At 39.2% G+C, this 24,727-nt stretch overlaps 1 protein-coding gene across 1 annotated transcript in view; it reads right to left on the reverse strand.

Annotated features, from left to right (window-relative positions):
- Positions 1-19,946: 19,946 nt before the first annotated feature.
- Positions 19,947-24,727, reverse strand: part of LOC145981177 (facilitated trehalose transporter Tret1-like) — a 60,279-nt gene continuing 55,498 nt past the window's right edge. The window contains exon 3 of the mRNA XM_083114299.1: positions 19,947-22,816. Within this exon, the coding sequence (XP_082970425.1) occupies positions 21,555-22,816 (1,262 nt within the window). The 3' untranslated portion in view covers positions 19,947-21,554. The remainder of the gene's footprint in view (positions 22,817-24,727) is intronic.

The raw sequence follows: 24,727 nt of genomic DNA on the forward strand, positions 1-24,727 counted from the left end.
ACCATGGAATCCAATCAAGCAAATGCTCTGTCTGTTTTTGCCACCCAGCTTCAAGAGATTGTGCAACAATACAAAAAACTTGTTGTGGACATAAAAATCAAGCCAGGCCATGATGATGTTGTTAGGACCATCAATGAGCACCTTGAATCTGTAACAAGCAGATTGCTTACAGCAGAAAAGGAAATAACAGGCATAATCGAGAATCCAAAACATTCAGTAATTCTTGAATTGTACAGCATCCCCAACAAAGAATATGATTCACCATTTACACCAGGTGGCAAAATATATATGCTGTCCCCTGCACAATTTTATTACCAGTTTTTTGTTGGGGGCACATTGAGACCAATCAAGATCAAATATTGGCTTCAACCACAGGCACACCACTACCCTACCTTATCAATAACAAATGCTGACAACAAACCAAAAATCACCAGTGTAGAGTTGGAGGATTTTACAGACCCCAATACATTAGAAACAGCCTATACTGAAGATGATGGCACTTTGGAATTTAAAATACAAATAGGGGATAAATTATATTTAGAAAATCCTGCAGTATCAGCTGCTGAACACCCCATAGTTGCAATATTCTTGTTTTCATATTATGTCTAGAGAAATTATTGTTGATGAATTACACAGACAAGCCAGACATAATTATAAGAGACTGCCAGTAGTCACAAAGGGCATAGATGATTTATGGCAAAGCGACTTGATTGAGTTGTCAAGTGGACAGTTGAAAAACTTAGACAAAATCAACAAGGGCTACAAGTATCTACTCACTGTCATAGATACATTTTCAAAATTTGCCTGGGCTGTGCCACTCAAATCCAAGACTGGAAAATGTGTTACAGAAGCCCTCAGGACAATCATCAATCAGAGTGGAAGATCCCCGCGCTATTTGCAAACAGATAATGGCAAAGAATTTTATAATTCAGTGTTCCAACAATTTATTAAAAGCCAGGCAATAAAACATTACTCGAGTTACAGTGATCTCAAAGCCTCAATTGTAGAGAGATTCAACAGAACCTTAAAAAATCTTATGTATAAACAATTTACACTTCAAGGTAATTATAAATGGATTAATATTCTTCCAGAACTTCTACATAAATATAACAACTCGGTCCATTCCACAATCAACGTGAAACCCTCTGAAGTAACTTCATCTGATGAGCAAAAATTGATCAGGACTGTTTATTATCCTAGATACCAGCCAACAACAAGAAAAGCCAAATACAGGGTGGGTGATCAAGTAAGAATCAGCAAATATAAGCACTTATTCAAAAGAGGCTTTACAAGAAACTGGAGCACTGAATTATTTACAGTGGTTCAAGTTAAACCTGGGACCCTTAACACATATATAATAAAAGATCACCGAGGAGAAATTCTCAAAGGCAGGTTCTATGAACAAGAGCTCAGCAAAACTAAACAGCCTGACACATATCTCATAGAAAAAATCATCCGCAGAAAAGGCAACAAGTTACTTGTCAAATGGCTGGGTCATCCGGAAAACAGCTGGATCGATGCAGACAAAGTGATAATATGAGCACCTGGGATGTTATAAAAAGGCTGCCAGAACCTGAACAACAGAATAAGAGAAATGGCAACTTGCTGCCTGAAAATATTAGGTGTCTTATTGTTGGACCATCTGCTTGTGGTAAAACTACACTAATGGTTGATAATTTTTTATTGGCCCCCAACTGGTTAGACTGGAAAAACAGGCACTTGTATGTCTTTTCTAAGAGCTTGGAACAATTAAAATATCAGCAGCTGATGAAGCTATATGATGGATTGGATATTGCTACTTTTGAACCAGATGTTAAGCCACTTGATGAATGTCTCGATAATTCTGTTGTTGTGTTTGATGACATTATACTGGATAATCAAAACAAGGTTAGAAATTTCTTTACACAGGGCCGACACAAAAACATAGATTGTTTCTACCTGGCACAGACTTTTTCAAAAATACCCAAGCAGCTGATCCGAGACAACAGCAATTTTATATGTGTGTTTCATCAAGATCATACCAACCTCAAACACATACACGATGAATATGTAGGTGGGGACTTGAGCTACAATGATTTTTCCAAATTTTGCAGTAGGTGCTGGAACCAGGACAGTTATGGGTTTGTCACAATTGATATGACAAGAACACCTAATACTGGAAAATACAGAAATAAAATCAACAATTTTTTAGACATTGAAACATATATAAATAACCATGAAAAGGCCAATAATTGATGATCTTAAGTTAAGAGATTATCTTGTAAAAAGATTTAAGGGATGGAAATCAGAGAACCGGGGAATTTATGAAAAACACAAACAAGCAGAACAGCCTGTAATTGATGCTATTAGTGAATTAGGTAAGAATATCAAAACTGTTACAGAGCAAAATCAAAATTTGATCACAGAGCTTGTACCTGTAGCTGCAAGGAACATATTAGATTATCCATTCACCCCACTTTCCAGTATTCATACACCTAGTCCTGTTGCTCCTCGAAGAATTGAAGCTACTCAGGATCCTATTGAATTGGGTCTTCTTGCTCAAAAATATTTAACCACACCTAAAGACAATAAAGATGAGGTGTTTGGCTTATATGCTGACACAGAGCTTGATGGTAGCATCATACATAGAATTGGCAATTTCAGAGTAACATTTATGGGAGATGATCTGATTGTTTATTCAGAATCTCGTCTCGGAGAAAAAGGTGCTTTTGTTAAGTACCCCGGCACACCTGGGTTGTGGGAACTGATGACTAGGAAAAGGCCTGGCAGCTATACAGATCAAGATTATGAGCACTACAAAGAAATATTAATAAAATCAGATGCTCTATACCAGAACAATGATCCCACACAAAAAAGAGTCAAGTCTAGCAGTGGGGCAAAATACAATAATTTAATCAAGCCCATATGGTCACAGATCAAGACAGGCAGTGGAATCAAACAATACAACACCCTGCCTAAAGAATTTGTGTGGGTTGATGATGTCAGGAAACTTGTAGATAGGTTATTGGTGATAGCTGGGGAGGAAAATGCTGGCAACAACAATTTTTACAATGAAAAGGTTGGAATTATGGACATGATAAGCACAAAATTGTCTAATTTTATAGTGAATGACACTAAGGGGATTGGATATCTCATAAAAATTATTAATACTCTACCACCTAAATTTTGGAATATTTCTGAGGGTCGGGGCCTGGTTAATGACATTATAAACAAGCTGCCATTTGAACTACATATTCCAGGCTATCAGTATTGTGGTCCAGGCACAAAATTGGAGCATAGATTAAACAGCGGTGATCCTGGTGTTAATCTCCTAGATGCTGCTTGTAGAGACCATGACATAGCATACAACACACATTCTGATCTTGACAAGAGACATGTTGCAGACAAAAAATTAGAAGAGGCTGCATTTGGCAGATTTGTAAGCAAAGATGCTTCTTTGAGTGAAAAAATAGCAGCATTGGGAACCACCATAGCTATGAACACCAAACAAAAACTGGGGTGGGGGTTGTGAATATGTATATATAATAAACCTAGGATGAAGGCCAAGGGTGTTATGTATCAAATACCTTATGCAGGTCTTAAATCTCTTAAAACTATTGATAGTCTTTTAACCAAAAAGCAGCGCAAGAAAAAAGCTCTTGTCTTGCAAAGGGCCATGGTATGAAATTGTTGCTTAGTACCCCCCAATTAAAAAAATTACAGCAATCAAGAAAAAAATTGCATACAGGGGGTTTCATATTTACTATCCCGGCCATCTTAGCTGCTCTCGGGGCTGTGGGGAGCTTGGCTGGGGGATCAGCTGCCATAGCAAAAACAGTAATAGATGCCAAGAAGAATAGGGCAGAATTAGATGAGCAGAGGCGCCATAACCTGGCCATGGAGAAACAAGGCAAAGGTGTTAAGAGAGCCATGAATAAGTTTAAAAAAAACAAGAGCCGCTTACAAACCAAGATATTGAAGCTTTAATCAAGCCACTGGGCATCAAAAATTTTAGAGGTGTGTACATGTCTGATTCTTTGCCAGAGCAACCACTCAACAAAGAGTGTGGCATTGTTAATTTGGATAAGTACAAAAATCAGGGCACTCACTGGATTTGTTATCTTAAATATTTAAAAAATGAGGCATTTGTGTTTGATTCATTTGGAGGTGTTCCACCTGAAAATTTAATAAAATATTTAAAATCACCTAATCTTTATTACAATAATGCCCGTATTCAAAACTTCAAAGATGTTAATTGCGGACATTTGTGTTTATCTGTTCTTAGATATATGTCTCAAATAAATAAACCATCAATTGAAAATTTTCAAAAAGCCTTGTGGTATTTGAAACATCATGGGGGTATTCCATCTCACCAGCCAAAATTCAATATTGAAACTCAAATTACATGATGACATAGTGTATCCCAAAACAATAGCTCTCAGAGCATTTTATGGCATGTACTTGATCCCCAATATTACACACCACAACAACAAAATTGCAGTAGGGGATCAAAAAATTGTCATCACTCCAGGGCAATATAATCTGTCCACTCTAAATGCTCAATTACCCAGAGGTATAGTATTAACTCAAAATTCTGTCACTCACAGAGTAGAGATTGTATCTGCTACAGAAACAGTGGATCTGGGTACTATAGGAGAGCTGTTAGGCTTTGAGAACAACACAAAACTTGAACCGGCCATCAAACACACTGCTATGAATATACCTAAATTCTTAGCCATAGAGACTCTAAATATTCACTGTAATGTGGCCGAGGGTATGATCACCAAATCAAATGGCATAGGCACTCACAAACAAACTGGCATCATTGCAACATTCAAACCTAATTCCGAATTCATGGAGCCAATCATCTACAATCCATCCCCAACATTATATTTTCCTGTGTGTCATAATAGAATAGATTATATTGAATTGATGGTCACTAATGAAAAAGAAGAATTAGTTGATTTTGCTGGAGCCACAACAACTGCTATCATAGAGATTAATATTTAAATAAAAATACATACAATGGAAAATATTGAGAGTTATGAGCTACAATCATTCCCCCCAAACAGGAGGACATTTGCAAATTTAAATCAACCCAACACAGAGATTGAGGTTGATCTTGATGTAGGGGATGGATTTATACACCCTCACAGAGCAGATCTATACATCAAATTTGATGTTGTAAAGCTCGATGGAACAGATTACCCGGCAAATTCAAATATAAGATTGGTGGACAATTTTGTGCCGCATCTGTTCTCTGAAATTGAGATCAGAAAGCATGGCGTTGTTATAAACAGAGTGGATTATCCCGGCATTACCTCCACAGCTTTGGCCACACTAAAATTATCCAAAACCGAGGCTTCTTACTACAAAATAGGTGGATTTGAGGCTGGTGAGAAAATTATATCTAAGAGCCACACAGTGCTGTTCCCTATGCGCCTGTTGCCAGGATTCTTCTCAGATTACAAAGATATTATGTGGAAGGGTGGTTTAAGAATTACATTTAGAAGAGCTGCCAATGATAATAATGCTTTGATGAGGTACAGCACATTAAACCCTACAGGGGAAGCTCTGCCTAATACCCTACCTGATGAAGGCAAATGCATTATTCAGACTATGGAGCTAAGAATCCCGGTTGTTGAATATGAGGCCAGTTATGCTCTTAAATACAAAGCTGATATAATAAAAAATCCACAGGTTCCTCTGCAATTTTATACATATCAATGTGTACAGAAGCCCGCAACTGGTACTTATTATGAGTTTGATGCTACAAATTCATTCTCCAGTATACAATATGACATGCCTGATTTTGTGGTGGTACTGTTTCAGACTGGGAGACACAATAATCAGGAAAAAAATTCAAGTAGATTTGATAACTGCAACATCAAGAACATATATCTTAAAAATGGCAGAAATGAGGTCTTTCCTAGAGAAAATTATAATTTAGACATTTCCAAGGATGATTTCCTCAAATTATATGAGGCATTTTCATCATACAAAAGAGTCACTACTGGCAATACTGACATGTATTACACACCAGATGAATTCAAAGCACAGAGGCCCATGTTTGTAATCAACACTTCAAAAAGAAAACAAGTTGTGGTGAATGACAGGACAAACATTAAAATTATCTGTGAATTCCATGAGGCATTACCTGATGACACCATATGTAGTGTTATTCTCATAGGTGAAAAATCATATCTTTATGATGTAAGAAATGAGAGAGTCACGGAGCAATTCTAGAGGCCCGATTCAAACACAGAGGCCCCTTTGATTATAAAACAACATTTTACCATCAGAAAATATATTACTTACCCAAATTTTATAGCACCTCTGCTCGTGGCAGAAAAACTTTTATATATATTACCTACCCAAATAACACCGCCAAAAGCTTAAATACAGAAATATTGCAATAATTATTCTGTAAGTTACAGACTTGTGTGCGACAAGACCAAACCTAAATGCAATTCAGTTTGCATGACAATATCCAGGAATTTCCTCAATATGATAGATGGCCCCTGAAAAAAGCATAGCGTAGATAAGAATTTCTCTTTGAGTCCCATGATAAATGACATGTAATTTCCCTCGGAAAAGGCACAGTGCAGCTTATGCCAACAGATATAATCTCCCAGGCATACAGAAAGAAAGCAATTACTCTTTGATGATGAATAATATGTTATTTCTCTCTGAAAAGACACAATATAGATTATATCTGTTGGCATGCAATAATTTATTGCTGGCCGAAACATGGGACTGATCAAAAAGATTATAAAAACATGGAAGCAATAAATTATGTTTGTCCGCCTCTCTCCCATTGTATTGATCAGGCAATTTTTGCCTGCATAGCTGAGCTGATATTTTACCCAGACAACAGCAATAACAAAACTCTGGTGATTCTTAATAGAGAATAATTTTGCTCTGTGGTAAAACACTTTTTACCAGGTTTTCAGATCTGGGAGTTGTATATCAACTAGGAATAATTATTCTCAAAATCTCACGTGTGGAGATATTATTTTGCCACACATATTTCAATCTATCAGGACTCGAACCCAGAGCCCCTTGTTTACAAGACAACAATATTAACATTTTGCCATCAGGGGAGGCTTCACATTTTACCAGGATTCAAACCCAAAAACCTCCTGATTACAAGACAATAAAAACCATGCACCACACTCCACTGGGTCTCAGAACCCAATAAATATCAATTCAAGATTCCTGGGATTTTGACAGAAAAACATACTATAAACAATAAGATGATAAGAGAACTTGCCATAGTTTTAAGTATAGACAAATCAATCTGAGAGAGCTCTTCCTTTCTGAAAAATTCCCGAGGGAATTTTTACAAAAATCTTGGATTAGACGGGGTTCCACACTAGAGCAAAAAGCTCATATGGCCATGTTGAGCAAGTTTTAAGTGTAGCAAATCTGCATGAGGGGGGCTCTTCCTTTCCGGCGCTGGTTGTATCATCAATTACACTACTAATCCACAGTATTAATCTTAATTATGTATCAATGTTCTGTGCTGTATTATATTTCTTATATAATCATCATATTATTTATTCTATTTTATATCATATCAGATTCTATTATGTGTTACTAAGCAAGGACAAGGGACTCTAAATTGTGATTGTGATGTCTTAAATACTTTTACTAGAGCAAACATCATTGGAATTGGTCTAAGGACCATGACTGAATAAGTCAATCCTTTCTGACATATCACTTTCTTTATTATTTTCTATATTATTTATATATGTTGTTTGAATTTATTCATAGTATTTATTCTTTCAATCTTTCTTATCTTTGTTCTGACACAAAGTACTATACATAGAGAACACATCCAAAAAGTAAACACACCTTGGTTTTTCAAGATAGTCACCAAGGTTAATTACCTCTCCTTTCCTTTGGGACACTACCGCTCCTGGTAAGATTATAGCTAGATTAGCAATTGACGCCAGGAGAGAGGGTGATACGTGTGAGTGGCGAGAGGAGGCTGGAGGACTTCGTTCCTCAGTGTCCTGTACCCCCCCCCCCACACACACTTTTGGTAATTTGACAGCAGACGCAAGGTCCTACTGTTAATAGAACCTATTTTCAATTCGCCCAATAAAAAAAGTGCATATTGTTCATAACATATAAGTATTATCTTCCTTACCACAGAAATTCAAACCATTGTAAACTTATTCTATTGTGCGTGCTACTAGGTAGTTCATTGCCCTATGTTCTCGGAAACCTCTGTAAAGATATGAAAATTGTGTAAGATGTGTGTGGAACGATGGAACCATATTTGCTCTCAGAAAATCACGCCGCGGACCAATGCTCCTTTGGCTAAGGGGGGTACACTTTTCTAAAGAAGTGATCGCGTCGATTCGAAGATAAGATACAAATCTTCATCAGAAGAGTATATGCTGATCTTATTTTCTATTGAATAATTAAAATGGAATTTTCCGAAACGAAATACTTACACGAACGAGACGAGACACGACAGACCAACTTTGGGGGTACAATGTACTCCCGTACCTCGCCCATATTTTTCGTAACTTTGTAAGAGAGTGTTCGGAAAACTATACTTAAACCTATATATTAAGAGATTAGCCTATCTGAGCATTAAGTGAATCTAGAACAAGTTTTAATAACTTCAAAGTGGAAACCGAAACAAATACAGAGCATTCCCTGACATTCGCTACGAGACTCGGCGGCAAGCGGTCTTTCCCGCTGAACGGGATCCGCGACAGTTAGTACATATTGTGTATTAACCTTGACTACAGAAGGTGTTGAAAATGGTGTCCCTCTGCTGCAACACATTCCTGGCATCTCCGAAGGAAATTGACATTTACACGTGCAAGTTCGTCTACTGTAATTCTCCCGCTTTCTCGTACATTACTCTCTTTTAATTCACGGACTGTAGCGTGCGACTGTTGCGGACCCGTTCACCGGGAAAGACCATCCCTGACGCCGGGCCGCTTGCCGCCGAGTCTCGTAGCGAATGTCAGGGAATGCTCTGTATATACGTATATATAATATGTGTGTGCGTGAAGGTAGGTAGGTAGGCAGAGGGGACCCTTTGGTAATATCTTGCGGGGGGGGGCAATATTTATAGATCCGGCACTGGCTCCTGCCATAAACCTTCGGTTTTAAGAAGACCAGAGAGTTAGTTAGTTAGTTTTGGTGTTATATTTCACATTCAACTCCCACTGCAATGTTCGAAGATCATATACTTTCTCAATTTCTTCTAAATAAGGCCAATTTCGTAGCGCAACGCTAACCGCTCCACTCGTGCACTTTGCAGTGGCGACCCTATTGACATATGACCAGATTCCTTATTGCTGAGAAACTTGATCGAAATTTCAATTATTACAGAAGAATCTACACCACAATTTCAGACAGAAAATTCAAAATTAGAACCTTACAAAGAATCTAACCCTTCTTGTGACAGGTCGTAAGAATACATGATGTAGAATCTTGACACACTATTATTTTGAAGTTATTAAATTTGCTTCAAAATTTCTCGTAATTCGTTATTAATTTCTTAAATGAAAATTGTAATTTTAATAATAATAATTTTAACAGCTGATAATTTCTGCATATTACAGTTATATATCAATTACACAAAAACTCCATAAAAACGTGAGTTATTTTGAGTGGCATCTACCTTGATTCCGTAATCTTTCAGAATGTTCTTGTACTTTAAAATAATCAACATTAAAGAAGCGTTTCGAAACCATCTGTCCAAAATTGATATTATTTTCTGTATTCGGATCATTTGCGATAGGAATTTAAGTAGTAAGCAAAATATTATATCTTATGCTCATTCACTTTTAATAATCATCTCGTGCTTGTTGTTCTCTCTTCTTTCGTTTTGTGTTATATCGTATTCACAGTTGCTCCTTGTCGCGTTGATTCAGTTTTCGAGTTAATAGTTGCGAGTGAAACCGTTAGATGGCAGGCTATGTAATGCACATGACGGTAGGAAAGACAGCGCGTAGTGACATCTACGGAGAATTTTCGTAAATCAGCGACTAACATGTGACACAATGCTTGACGCAATGTATTTCCATACTTCAGTGTTCCTCAACCGCCGGGCCGCGGCTATGTACCGTACCTAATCAAACATTGTGTCACCAATTAAGCAAACTTCTTGCATAAAATTCAAGGAAACAGGCGTTACTGATCGTCCAGACCGTACCACAGTTGGCGTACTGTTCATCTGCATACAAATCGTATTTGGTTTGGTGAGACTTGATTTGTTTTACTTCACTTATCTGCCCAGGCCCGTAGCTAGGCAGGGGCCAGGGGGGGCTGAGCCCCCCCTGGCGTTGTCGTCAGCCCCCCCTGGCGTTGTCGTCAGCCCCCCTGGCGTTGTCGTCAGCCCCCTGGTATTAGGTAAAACTATTGCATAATTTGTTTGCCGTGAAAAGTGAAAATGTAGAGTGTGGATATTATTTGCTCATAACTTGATAGAAGGATAAATTCACAGTACATGAAGAGCAGTTATCACATTTGTTCATCTTGTTTATAAACCGAAGTTTAAGTAACGGGAAGTATTTAGAAGGTTCTCCAAATTTCTTCCACAGGGGATCTATGCACCTTCGCTCCCCCTCTTTCGGCTTCCCCTTGTAGCAGGTCCTTTCCATCTGCATCAAAGGTCATCGGCTCCCAAGTTTTGCGAAGGGAAGTTTTATTGCCCGGTCGGGGGTGGAATATAAGGGCTTGCCCATGCCCTGTCGGGGAAAAACATTGACAAAGACACTTTGTTGAGTTCTTCATTCGTGTAAAGAAGGTTTTGCGTTTGCGCGGGTGTTATTGTGTTTCGTATCTTCGTAAAACTGATTCCTGTGATAGTGAGTGGTTTTAGTGACGAAAAATATAACCATGTTTCGTCCTTGGTGTGTAGTATTGTGATATTTTAACGATTCCCCAGCACCATGGATAAATTCATAATTCGTAAAAAAACGTCTGAATCTTTGACCACGGCGACCACCGTACCTACTCTTTCCCCATCTACGGCTGCCTCCAATCAAGAAGAGGATTTCTTGCCTACAGAAGTAAAGGACATTTCCAAACCAGGTGAGGAAATTAAACAGCTAAAACTCAAACATTACCCCCGAAATGCTGATGGACGGTGTTTTCAAAGTGACTGGTTTAAAAGGTTCAAATGGTTAGAGTATTCGCAATTTTTAGATGCAGCATTCTGCTATGCTTGTAGACAATATCGGCCTTTCGGATGCAAAGAAGTGGCCTTTACATCTAAAGGTTTTAAGAACTGGAAGGCAGCTCTCGATAAAACCAAAGCAGGGCTAGTGAAACATGATGCGACACTTACACACATAGAAGCAATGTCAAGGTGGGCAGAAAAGCAAAACCGTTCGTTGGTGGGAAAATCTATTTCTACACTAGTCAACCAGAATGTTCTTGAAAAGAATCAATATTATATCAAGAGCATTGCTGAAGTTATTCAGTTCCTTGCAATAAACGAATTGCCTCTTAGGGGAACGTACCACTTAGAAGAACATGAGGAACAAAGCCTGTTTCGAAATCTTTTCGAGTTCACGCTTCGAAAAGATGAGAAACTGGCAGACTGTTTTAAGCAGGTGCCTAAAAACGCATCTTACTTGTCCCCTGAAATTCAAAATGACATTATTGAAATAATGGCTGACATCGTACGTGAAAACATTGTTAGTGACATTAATAGTGCAGATGTTCCTTTGTATACTTTGCTTGAAGACGGTACACGAGATAAAAACAACAGAGAAAACGTAGCCATAGGAATCCGCTATGTAAAGAATGGGACAGTCATGGAATCAATTCTGTGCATAGAAACACTGTCAGCTTTTGATGCAGAGTCTTTTGCAGATCTAACACTAAATATTTTGCAGAAATATGGTTTGGATAGTGCGAAATTGCTCAGCCAGTGTTTTGACGGGGCTTCAGTTATGAGTGGGAAGAAAGGTGGTGTGCAAGCTTTAATCCAGCAACGGCTTGGGCGTCTAATTCCTTACGTTCATTGTTTTAACCATCGGTTACATCTGGTAATTGTTAAATGTGTGGATGAAATTTCTCCAATTAAACACTTTTTCGAACAGAGTTCCATGTTGCACAATTTTCTAAAAAAGGGAAAAGTTGCCATTTTATACGAGGGGAGAAGTCTTTCGCGACTTTTAGAACAACGTTGGTCAGGACATTTAAAAATGGCGAGAACAATATTTGAAAACTACAGAGATATAATTCATGTTTTGCAGTTGGTGAAAAATGGAAATTTTAACGGGGATGACGTAGCAGCAAGTGTTGGTTTGCTTGTAGTCATTAGCAAACCTCAGTTTCGGTTTTGCTTAGTGTTCATGAAAAAGATCCTTGAAATATTAAGCCCAGTTGATAAAATGCTTCAAGCACGTAATGTTCATTTGGATGCTGGTAGAAAGATGATTGAAGCTGCCACAGAAACATTAAGGGGCATGCGTCAGGAAGATGTGTACGAAGGCATTCTGCAAGAAAGTAATGTACTGCTAGAAGAGGATGGAATTCATGACGAGATTGTTGAGCACCCCACAAGAAAGAGAAAACGAAATACACAGTTGCAAGACTTCGTTATCACTGACGTCCTAGGAGAGGAAAAGCTCACATCTCTCACACAAATATTCTACGAATGTTTAGATCTTGTGCTAACAGAAATAAATAGACGTTTTACCAATAACGACGACTTATTGGAGGCTATATCATCGGCTGAGTCCCTTCAATTTAGCAACATTGAATATTTATCAGCCTTTGGAATCACCATTCCGTCAAAAGAGGAACTAACTGTTGCCAATGCATATCTCAAGAAACTGGATTCCCCTGATACTTTTAAAGAACTGTACAAAACTAGAATGGCCTACGAAGACACTTATGCTCTACTTGCTGGCATAAGAACTTTTGCATGCAGTACAGCGTTGTGTGAATCCACTTTCTCTGTGTTAACCCGCATCAATAGCCCTCAGAGACTGTCAATGTGCAGCAAGCGCCTGGCAAATCTTGTTTTTCTGGCATTTGAGAAGAAACGAGCATCGAACATAGATATGTCGAGACTGCTTCACAGGTTCAACAACATGAAGAATCGCCGACTCCAACTTTTTTAAGGCAGAGGTATGTACTGTAGTCACTATTATTGAATATTGTGCATTTTTCATATGCTAACTAACTAACTAACTAACTCTCTAGCCTTCTTAAACCCGAAGGTTCATGGCTGCAGCAACACAGGCCTTCCATCTTTCCCTATCTTGAGCAAGATCTATATACTCCTTTCCATCCCTACCGATTTCCCTTAGGTCCATCTCAACGTTGTCCCTCCATCTTCGTCTTGGCTTCCTACAGGTCTCTTACCATCAGGTTTCCCAACAAGAATCCCGTAAACTCCTCTTTCCTCTCCCATTCGTGCCACATGGCCTGCCCACCTAAGTCTTCTTGATTTAATCATTCTAATAATATCTGGACATGAATACAAATTATGTAGTTCTAAATTATGTAACCTTCTCCACTCACCTGTCTCATCATCCCTTTTAGGTCTAAATATTTTCCTAAGGATCTTATTTTCAAATACTCTCAATTTATCTTCCTCTTTCAATGTAAAGGACCAGGTTTCACATCCATATAATACTACAGGCAAAATTACTGTTTTGTATATTTTAACTTTTAGTTTCTTAGATATAAAACGAGAAGACAAAAGTTTATGAAGAGAGAAGTAACATGCATTTTTCATATGGGATACAAATATTTGTGTAATCAAAAGTGTATGAAGTGTTTAGTAAGGAATGAGGTCAGTAGCATTCAATTAACACTTCGAGACATGACCGTGTTTTAGAAGATATTGAAAAAGAGGATATTATTTGTATTATATTTCTATTTCTTTAATGTTTTATATTAACTTAATGACCCCCTTAACACACACAAAACAGCTTACCTTTATTTAATGTGAAACGTTTTTTTTTAAAAGTCACCTGATAAACCGTGAGCCCCCCCTGATAAACCGTGAGCCCCCCCTAGAGATCAATTCTAGCTACGGGCCTGTATCTGCCACTTTTAGCTAACCGCGAAGATGAGGATGAGTGATGACTAGGGAGCAGAAGTTGATGAAATGTCATTTTTTCTGACATCTCCGACATCATTAAATATACACAATATTACACTTCGTCTAGAACCCAGAAAAGGTAATTTTAAAGTACAAGGTGGTTATAATTAAAGTGACGGTGTTCAGAGTGGTATAGCACGGGCTGTAATGAGAGTAGCAGTCTGAAACTTCGTAGATATGCTAATGAAGCAATGCGCTCGCGAATTATGCAAAAAAAAAAAAAAATAGTTCCAATTCTCGCCACCAGGGTAAAAAATGGCGCTGTAAGCAGTCAAAACTTGGTATAGTTACAGGAAAAACACTATAAATCGCAGAAAACAATACTCTTTGTAATAAAATATCGCTACAATTTCACTATTCGAATTACATGAACATTACTAAAGGAAAAAGCAACAAGCGTCACCAACAACAACCAGGGAGCTCACACAATGGTTAGGCAATTTCACCGACTTTGACGTCAGAGTTATGGAAATTTCCACGTTTTGACATATTTTTGCATATTTTGCCAATTTTCAGGTTTTAGGTAATTTATCCCGATTTTCGGCATTTGTCCGTCATTTTTCGCAATATTCGCTGTATTGTTTCGTCATATCTTGTCACTTCTTTCATTTTGGTAATATTCTTGAGTCTTTCACCAAGGTGAACATAGGCCTATATACGAGGGACGTTCATTAAAGATTTACCCTGAACCAGTTCCCATGGACGGAGATAAACGAAAATTGGTACACACATTAGTCCTTCTCTACATAGGAACCACCAATGGTCACACACTTTTTCCATCGCTTTATGTACCCGTGGAGACCTTGTTTGTAGAAGTCTGCAGGTTGCTCCAGAAGCCATGGCTTGACCTCAGAAATCAACGTCTCATCGTCGTGGAATGACTTCGTGGTTGGGAAGGGTGGAAATCTGATGGTGCGAGGTCTGGAGAGTACGGGGGATAAGGAAGGATTTCATATCCGCAGAACCGTGCTTCTGTCTGGGCAACATGCGAGTTGTGAACTGGAGCGTTGTCTTGCATAATGCGGACGCCTTTGGTCAGCATGCCACGCCTCTTGGTTTTGATGGCCTTCCGCAATTTCTGCAGCAGTGAAGGGTAGTACGTCCTGGTAATTGTGGTACCCTTTGCCAGGAAATCCATCATAACTACTCCATACTGGTCCCAAAAAACCGTGAGCATCACTTTGCCCGCTGAGGGTTGAACACGGGCCTTCTTTGGTGGTGGTGAGTTAGGATGCTTCCATTGCTTTGACTGTACCTTGGTCTCTGGGTCATAGTGATGGACTCACGTTTAACCCTGGGTGATTAGTCTGTCAAAAAATTCATCCTGGTTTTCCTGGCACATGGTCAAATTAGCCTGGGAGCACGTGACTCGTTCCTGCATTTGGAAAGGTGTGAGTAGCCGAGGAACCCATCGGGCAGACACCTTCCGCATGTGCAAATGGTCATGGATGATTTTTTCGACAGACCCAACACTGATCTTGACATCTTCAGCTAGTTGGCGAACGGTTATGCGGCGATCCTCCAAGATGGCGGCGTTCACTTGCCCAATGGTGTCTTCGTCATTGGCTGACTGGGGTCGCCCGAGAATGGGGGCTGTTTCTACTTAAGTCCGACCACACTTGAACTGACGATGCCAGTGCTTCACTACGTCATACGATGGGGCATCCTCTCGATACGTCACTTTCATCTCATCAAAAGTTTGCTTTGGTGTGCGGCCAGTCAAGTAATGAAACTTGATGACTGCTTGGTATTCCACTGGACCCATCACTACACCTTGTCTCAATTTAGTACTTGTAAGACAAAAACTAAGAGGAGTTCAGAATTGAAAATTATCTCATGACCTAAGCACGTACGTATCATTACACATATACAGGGAGGTTATTTCAGTCGTTCACCGCCAGAGTGACGGCCGTTCGGCGGACTCTTCATGCAACAGGTCCCGGCAAATTGCATTACAGGAAGTCGGTAACAGAAACCGCTTGTTTTCTAATGTTTCCACTTTTCACAATTACAGTTACAATTACAATTGAAATAAGCACGTACCTTGTCGCAAGGATGCTGGAAAAGGTGCCCTCCCAAATACAAATATTTCTGGCACCTTATTTCTGACATCTAATCTTAGATTAGACATCGCTACTTTATACTCAGTTGTCGCGACAGGGCCGGCAACTTATCGGAGGTTGGGGGAGTTGTCAGCCGCGAGAGGGCGCTTCAAACTGCACGTATCGGCAGTGATGCCAACAGTAGGGACATGTCCCTACGCATAGGGACTTTTCACTAAATTTCGCCCGCGTAGGGACGTAGGGACAGATTTTGCCAAATGAGGGAAATCGTAGGTACTTTTTCAATCTTGGAAAATTACATTTTATGTATTAGTTTATCTGGATACTTTAGCGAGGAGGAAAAAAAAGAACTAACTGACAAGTCTCCATCGGAATTTTGGAACATGTTATCGGTTACCAAAAACTTTCAAGGCACGTTCTTTTTTGAAAACATTTCCACTCTCGCGAAAATAGTGCTAACATTGCCCCATTCTAACGTGGAAACGGAAAGAATATTTTCAATGTTAAGTGATACAAAAACAACAAAGGGAAATAAAATGGGACCAAAATTGTTAAGGACTGCAGGAAATACAGCATATATCACCAACCAACATCTATCTCTTCACAGCAACACCATGTATGACTTCAAATAACATAATCAATAGTAAACGACTCAACGTTATTCATTAGGGGTGTGCGGGATCCCGAAAAGTCAGGACCGGGATCGGGAAAAAAAATTACCGTCCCAATCCCGACTTCGGGAAATGACTTCCCGACTTTTCGGGATCCCGAGCAGTCGGGAAATACCGAATGGTCACTTTAAAAAGTCGTTAATTCTCGACGTTTTCTGCATTGTAAGTTTTTGGAACTTATCGAAAATTGTGTTTTTATTCTAGAAATGCAAAAACAATCACTTAAAGTGAAAATGACTTGTAAAATTCGAGATTTCCAGTGCTTCGGAAAATTTCGAACATTTCCCGTCCCGAAAATTTTCCGACTTGGTCGGGAAATTGCAAATTTTTCAGTCCCGAATGTCGGGATTTAAAAAAATTACCGTCCCGATCCCGTCCCGACCCAAAAAATTCTGTCCCGCACACCCCTATTATTCATTAAGGCAAGAATTTACAATACCGGACCCTTCTGTAATTTCTATGCTACGTCTTATACTCACGAAATAATTAGTCGTGATGATTTATCTCAAGTTAACATGTTGGGGTGAGGTGAAAAAATTGTTCATTAACGTGTAGAAATTGTAAAATAAGCTTTTCAATTCTCGCAATGATTCTCCGTATACAAGTATGGTAGCCATATTTGTTGATATGAACAATTGACGTTTGCAATTAGTTACGCTTTCTACAGCGTTGCCACACTGTTGAATTCATACTTGGAGAGCATGAATTGTGTAATAATGGCGGAAGAGAACAGTAAAAAGTTGTTAATGTTGTACAGATTGTTAGGTTGAGTGTGCAGGAGGATGGCTGTGGGCTAATTAATAAACTTATGGATTTCAGTATATTGCCCAAAGAACGTCCTTAGATGTGACAGCGACAATCACGATGTAGAAGAACTGATTTGATTACAGGTAAATTTGGCAACAGTACATCAATTATAAAATTGCAGGATACGAAAATGGCGTCTTCGATGATGAACGTTTGCCGTTAAAGTGCTACGAAAATAAGATTTTTTATCGGTTCGTAATCACCATTTGCGCAAAACCATTCACGGATAGCCCCACTGACCATTCTCGGTAAGGTTAGGTTAAGTTAGGTTTGGCAAGGCAACCATAGTTAAAATTTGGGCTCGAAAAAAACATGCACGGGTAGCCCAACAAACCATTGACGGATAGCCCCACGAACCATTCAGGTACGGTTAGGTTAGGATAAGCAAACATAGTTAAAATTTGGGGTCGTAGTAATATCAGGAATGTATATTTCGTTTTTTAAGTATTGGAAACACAAAATCTTCCGGTAAATAATGAGCAATCGTGCCGATCGCGGACCACTCAATTTAACTTATTTTGCAATTTCTACAGGTGACCCACAAATTTTAACTTCAAATTCGTGATTAGGAGGCCTCAATTAGTGAGTATGCCAAATATTACAAAAATCGGGGAGGGGTCCTGTACTGTAAATTCGCTCCTTCATTAATTGTGGAAGCACCGAGCAGAAAGATTTGGTAAGTAAATGTGTATATTTTATCTTCCGTCTTGCATGCTCATGAGGTGTTTTTTTTTTTAGTCGCTTTACGTGGAGCAGGAACATTTGGTCAGTTGTAGGGACATTTTGACTACGTCTGTAGGGACATTGCCGAAAAATGGTTAGCAACACTGTCAGCTACCAGACGTAGTCACTGTACGTTCATGTTCACTTCTGTTTGCGTTTATCAGTACGCGTGTTGTTTATACTGTGTTATTGTAATGTGCTACTCATGGCCAGTGTTTATTGTGTGTTAATTGTTATTCATTCATTACTTATGCCGTTAAACAAATATAGTCTTGAACAGAGAGTTTTTATGTACGATAATTACGTGAAAACGAATTCTTGCAGAAAAGTGGTCAGGGAATTACGAGAGACAGGATCTCTTGAACCTAAGAAGGTTCAAGGAGGTCATTTTCAACATTTCTTATAACACAGGAGGTTAGTGATCATCATTATTATTACTTTTAAATATCATTTTACGCTTTCGGTTTGCTTTATGCGCCGGGATGCTGTCTTCCCTTAATGTCAACTGAGGATAAAGTAGCGATGTCTAATCTAAGATTAGATGTCAGGAATAAGGTGCCAGAAATATTTGTATTTGCGAGGACACCTTTTCCAGCATCCTTGCGACAAGGTATGTGCTTATTTCAATTGTAATTGTAACTGTAATTGTGAAAAGTGGAAACATTACAAAACAAGCGGTTTCTGTTACGGATTTCCTGAACGCAATTTGCCGGGACCTGTTGCATGAAGAGTCCGCCGAACGGCCGACACGCTGCCGGTGAACGACTGAAATAACCTCCCAATTTCAGTATTCTACATTGACTAGAACTGGGTCAGGGGAAATCTTTAATGAACGTCCCTCGTATATCTCGCAGGATTGCAATTTACGAACAAAAGAAAACTGAACTGGTGACAGTCTTTGTTGTGTCGGGGAAAACCACCAGGTGCCCGTCTGGGGTAAAAGATTTAAGATCATATAAGGAAAGGTTGGAATACCCTGGTCAGACTGGCCTGATTTTGGTTTCCCCATTTTTTTTACAATTTGTTAAATTTCTGAACAAAAATTGTCTTACGTGTATTGTGATAATATATTTTTCTTTACAGTGCAACAAAAACACACCACAGTACATCACCAGGCAACGGGAAATTAATGCATTTTACACCAATCCATTCAGCGTGTACTTCTTTTTCATTAAATTGTTTGAAAATTATTCATTATTTGGTTGTTTCCATTGAAAATCCTCGTTGCATATTTTAATTGAATGTGCATGTGGTATCATTTGGCGCCTTTTTTTAAAGCAAGATTGTATTTTGCTTAATTTCCTTTTCATTTCAATCTTTAGTCTAAAACAAAAAATTTAATGTTCATTTTTGGCATTTTTACGTCATTTTTTCCCATTTTTTAGGACAGTCTATAAGTCACATACCTCTGTTTTTTAGGTGATGAAATTGATGAACACCAATGACACAGTAAACCCGGGACACAAATAAGTACTGCAGTAAATTAATTTCGAATTAAAAAAAGGCTACATGTCAGGTGATCAATAAAATGAAGTAAGAACACATTAATAGAATAAGTACCAAATTATTTATATCAAAGTTTGGAACTAATAGTACAATATATAATACAACAATTCTCACAGCTGATAATATGACCCAAGGTGGGTGACATTTTCAATTTTCTTAGAATGGAAGTAACAGTTTTTCTCTTCAGGTACCTTGTCCTTCGCTGGTTTCCAGCAAGTTAATGCCGAATCGCACGAAACTGGATTTCCAATAGGTATAGCTTAAGCCCCTATCACACAGAACTGGATATCTAGTTGGAATGCCCTAGTTGGCGATGAACTGACTTTCTAGGTAGAAATCATGGCCGCATGGCTGACTCCTTGGCTGGTTTTGAGGAATAGGACATGTTCTAATTGCTACTAACTTCCTTCGACTAGATGATGTGGAACAGCCAATCAGAGCAAAGTTTGGCCATGTGAAGATAATCTGTGAGTTTGCAAAGTAGCGTTTTTTGTCTGTGGTTTTCGAGTGCATACAGCACGAAAGGCATGTTTACAATTGAAGAAGCTAAAAGTAAACGTGGTAAAGTATGTATTTAAGCAGTGCCATTGATTTGTACCTAAAAACCATTTAATACGAAGCGATATTCCTCTCGGTTGAATAGTTATCGTATTTTAAAAGTGTGAAGTGATACGTTGTTTACATCTCGTGCGGCCGCCATTAAGGGAACAAAAGACTATCGACAAGTACGGTGCAACAATTACCGTGTGAGGCGAAACCTAGCAAATGGGTAGCCAGTCCAGCGTCAACTAGAGCATTCCTACTGGATATCCAGTTCCGTGTTATTCAGGCTTTAGTTGGCGCTGTACTGGCTACCTAACTGGAAATGATGGCTGCCAGACTGTGCAACTGGCTTCTCTGCTAGATGCTGTGGAACAGCCAATCAGAGCGAAAGTTTGGTCATGTTAAGATAATCTGTGAGTTTGTCGAGGAAAAGGGTTTTTTGTCTGTTTTCCAAATGGTTGCTGTTTCTGTTCGCTGATCGACGAGGGAAAAAAGTAACAGAAATGAGGTGAATTCGTGATCAAAATTATTTAGGAATGCATCCATAGCAATGAGATTTGTGCACGGCATATGTGATTACCCCATGACGAACATCTTTGTTATTACCACTGTGATTTTTTCTTAATGAATCGTGTGAATCTCATGTGTGAAAACATACCAAAGGTCATTAAAAGCATGTTGAGTGCACCTTGACTACCAGTGGCTGTGATTAGGGGGCCGAGGGGGCAGTTTCCCCCCATTCTACGCCACTTTTGCCCCGGCACTATGCTAAACCTTATCCATAAATGGAAATATACTGTGTTTGTCTCCCCCGGTTTTGGAACCCAATCGCCGCCACTGTTGTCTACCATATCTTGAGTCAATTTCTAGCACTTGCTTTACATTTAATTTTGGCAATTGTAAGGAAAATAACAGCAGGAGTTATTCTCCCACAATGTTCTTCCTCAAGTCGCTCGTCTGCGCAAAGCCTTGTGGGAACAAAAGTATGCAAACAAGAACGGCAACTAGTGTAGTGTGGCACGAGAAAAACTAGCAGGTGAGCAAGTATCATACATGTCCCAGACCAACTGTAAAATCCAGCGTCGTGTGATCCAGCCTTTAGAAATAATTCACAAGTTCAAGACGAGTAGCAAGGCAATGGGTGTTGTCTTGTTTTTCTTGTCACACTTTTGTCTCGTCGTTTTCTGTACTTTTTCCGTCTTCACCGCCGCTGTGGCTTTCTTTGATGCCATCTTCCGCCTTCTTCTTCTTCTCAGAAACGCAGCAGAAGACAAAGAGGAAGCCGATTGCCGAAACGGATGCCAAGAACCAAAAGGTTCCGGAAGGGTTGAAAGCGTCGATCATGCGAAGGAAGAGGTTGATCATGGCGAACTGGAGGAGGAAGAAGCACGAGGTGACGATGCTGAAGAAGAAGGTTCTGGAGTGAGGTGCCAGGACTTCCAGAGCCACTACCAGCGCCAGGGAGCCTGTTCCGCTCCAGAAGGCAATCGTGAAGATGATCAGGCTCAGAAGAGGAAGGACCTTGGATGTCCCTACAGACCCCTTCTCGAGCTGGATGAGGTACGTGGCCATCATGACCACAGCGACTGTTGTGAGTCCTATGGAGGCGCAGAGCAGTGCCCGCCTGCCGATCCTGTTGACGAGAAACACGGCTAACAACACTGCGCCGATCTGCGTCCCGCTCAAGATGTTCGCGTGGACATAGGCCTGCACCGTTCTGGAACTAGCGAACTCTATCTCTGAGTGTCTAAAAGCCCAGAGGGTGTAGAAGTCGAACGCGTTCAGGCCTGTCAGGTGCCACAAGCAGGCAAGTCCGATCCCGATCAGGAGCGGCTTGAGGATTTGCCACAGGCAGAGTCTGCAGAAGCAAGTCTTTGGCGGTAGAGTCGAGTAGGACTCTTCCAGATCCTTCTGGCATTCTGCTACCTCTTTGGCCGAATCATAATCCTTCCCTCGTAACTTCTGCAAGGCCTCTTTCGCCCTATCGCCATCTTGCTTCATGAGCAGCCACACTGGAGACTCTGGGACGAAGAAAAAGGCGCACAAGAACACAAGCTCCACCGACAACGGAACCACATAGTACCACACTGATGTCCTCAGCTTCCAGACGTTCCCTACGAGCATCCCAGCGCTGAGCATCAGCTGAGTGGTGATCAGAAGCGGTCCCCTCAGCTCAGCAGTCACCGTTTCGTAGATGAACACAGGGGCGGACGTGAAGATGAATCCAGTGCCGATCCCTTGCAGGCATAGGCCGACGTACATCGCAGAGGAGGTGTCTTGGAGAAACGCAGCGAGGGTGACGGCCAATCCCACAATCAACGCAGGAGCACCGATGAAGTGCAGGGTTGGCTTACGTCCAATGGCGTACAACGGGATGGAGGAGATCATGCTACCAGCCAAGGCTCCCAACGGTAGACAGGATTCTGAAAGTAAAACAGAACTTACTTCAATGATCCAAGCACAAGAAGTAACTTAGGTGTTATGAGAAAACAGGCGAATTCTCTGGAAAAAGCAAAATATGCTAGGGCAAGCCAAAGGTAAGTTAACAAAACACGTTAGAAAGAAAATAATTATTGGAGAAAAATGCATGAACATTTAACTTTTTTCGACATAGTCACCAAGGTATTCCAAGCACTTGTGACAAGTTTTTTTTTATTTCTTGTGTGTAAAAATTCCATCCAATTTCAATTGAGTTTACTTTTGTGAACCCAGTGAGAGCACAGTTCACTATACACCCAACTGGTCATGAATCAACGTAGACACACTATTGTATGATATGTTCAGTTCACTTGCAATCTCATTTAATTTTCATATGGTGGTTGGCAAGGATGATTGCATTTACATGCTCCGTTTTGTCGATAGTGTTCAAGTTGCAGGCTGCCCGACACACTGTTCGTCGATCGCGAACATCTGGCAAATTCCTGATCATGGGATGTGACATTGCATTCCCACCATACACCTCGACAATTTGGCGATGGATTTCACTCTGATTATGCCTTCGTGTCCACAAAAAATCGGAGGACTGAACGCAACTCAATGTTGGACGCCATCTGAGCACGACACACCATACTGACACAGTCACTACTCTGATATAAAAGCAGCTGCAGCATGGCTGCTTCGGGTATGGGGAGAATACATTCCGGACAGTGCTGCCACCAAGCGTGATTATTTTCTCTCTTTTAGTACAGGAGCACGGCTCGGGTGTAACTTACTTTTTGATTCGCCCGTAGAAAGTAATGTCCAGGGCGGTATTTGAATGGGAGTAGAGAAGGCAGCGCCCCCTCAGCTTTCTGCATTCACCCTATGGTTATTTTGAAACTTGCGGGGAAACATATACAGGGTGTTTCCATGATCTTGATTTAAACTTGCAAGGTGGATGGAGACCAATATAAGATGAGGAATCCCGGTCCGAAAACACACTATTAAAAAGTTAGAGGCCAAAACTAGTTGAGGCCGCCTATGACAATTTACCCGGATGTAAGTTGTTATAAAATGTTATTATAAATATATTAAGAATTAGATAAAGAGCAGTAAAATAAAGCTATTTTCATGATGAGGTTTTCTTTTCGGAATATTTTTAAGGCGAAGAAAAATTGAAATTACTAAGATTTCTCTATCTTGAACTGGAAATAGATTATTTCTTTTAAGTTTGAACAAGTTTTATCTGTAAAATATTAATCTCATTGCTTTTCATTTTTACGCCACCCTCGTATATTGTACTAATTGTGTCTTAAAATGCTCTCTTTTAAAGGATGAACTGACAGCAATAAAATTTACAATGCAAATATAACATATATACACTACCAATTAGTTATTTGTTTATTATTATTTATTGCTGGAATTGTATTTATTATTGCTAGTTTATTATTATTATTTATTGCTGGAATTGTAATTATTATTGCTAGTTTATTATTATTATTATTTATTGCTGGAATTGTATTTATTATTGCTAGTTTATTATTATTATTTATTGCTGGAATTGTATTTATTATTGCTAGTTTATTATTATTATTTATTGCTGGAATTGTATTTATTATTGCTAGTTTATTATTATTATTATTTATTGCTGGAATTGTATTTATTATTGCTAGTTTTTATTATTATTTATTGCTGGAATTGTATTTATTATTACTAGTTTATTATTATTATTTATTGCTGGAATTGTATTTATTATTGCTAGTTTATTATTATTATTATTTATTGCTGGAATTGTAATTATTATTGCTAGTTAATTTTTATTATTATTAATTGCTGGAATTGTATTTATTATTGCTAGTTTATTATTATTATTATTTATTGCTGGAATTGTATTTATTATTGCTAGTTTATTATTA

The sequence above is a fragment of the Lepisma saccharinum genome, chromosome 29, assembly GCF_977018435.1.
Source record: "Lepisma saccharinum chromosome 29, izLepSacc3.1, whole genome shotgun sequence".
In the NCBI taxonomy this organism is placed as follows: Eukaryota; Metazoa; Arthropoda; class Insecta; order Zygentoma; family Lepismatidae; genus Lepisma; species Lepisma saccharinum.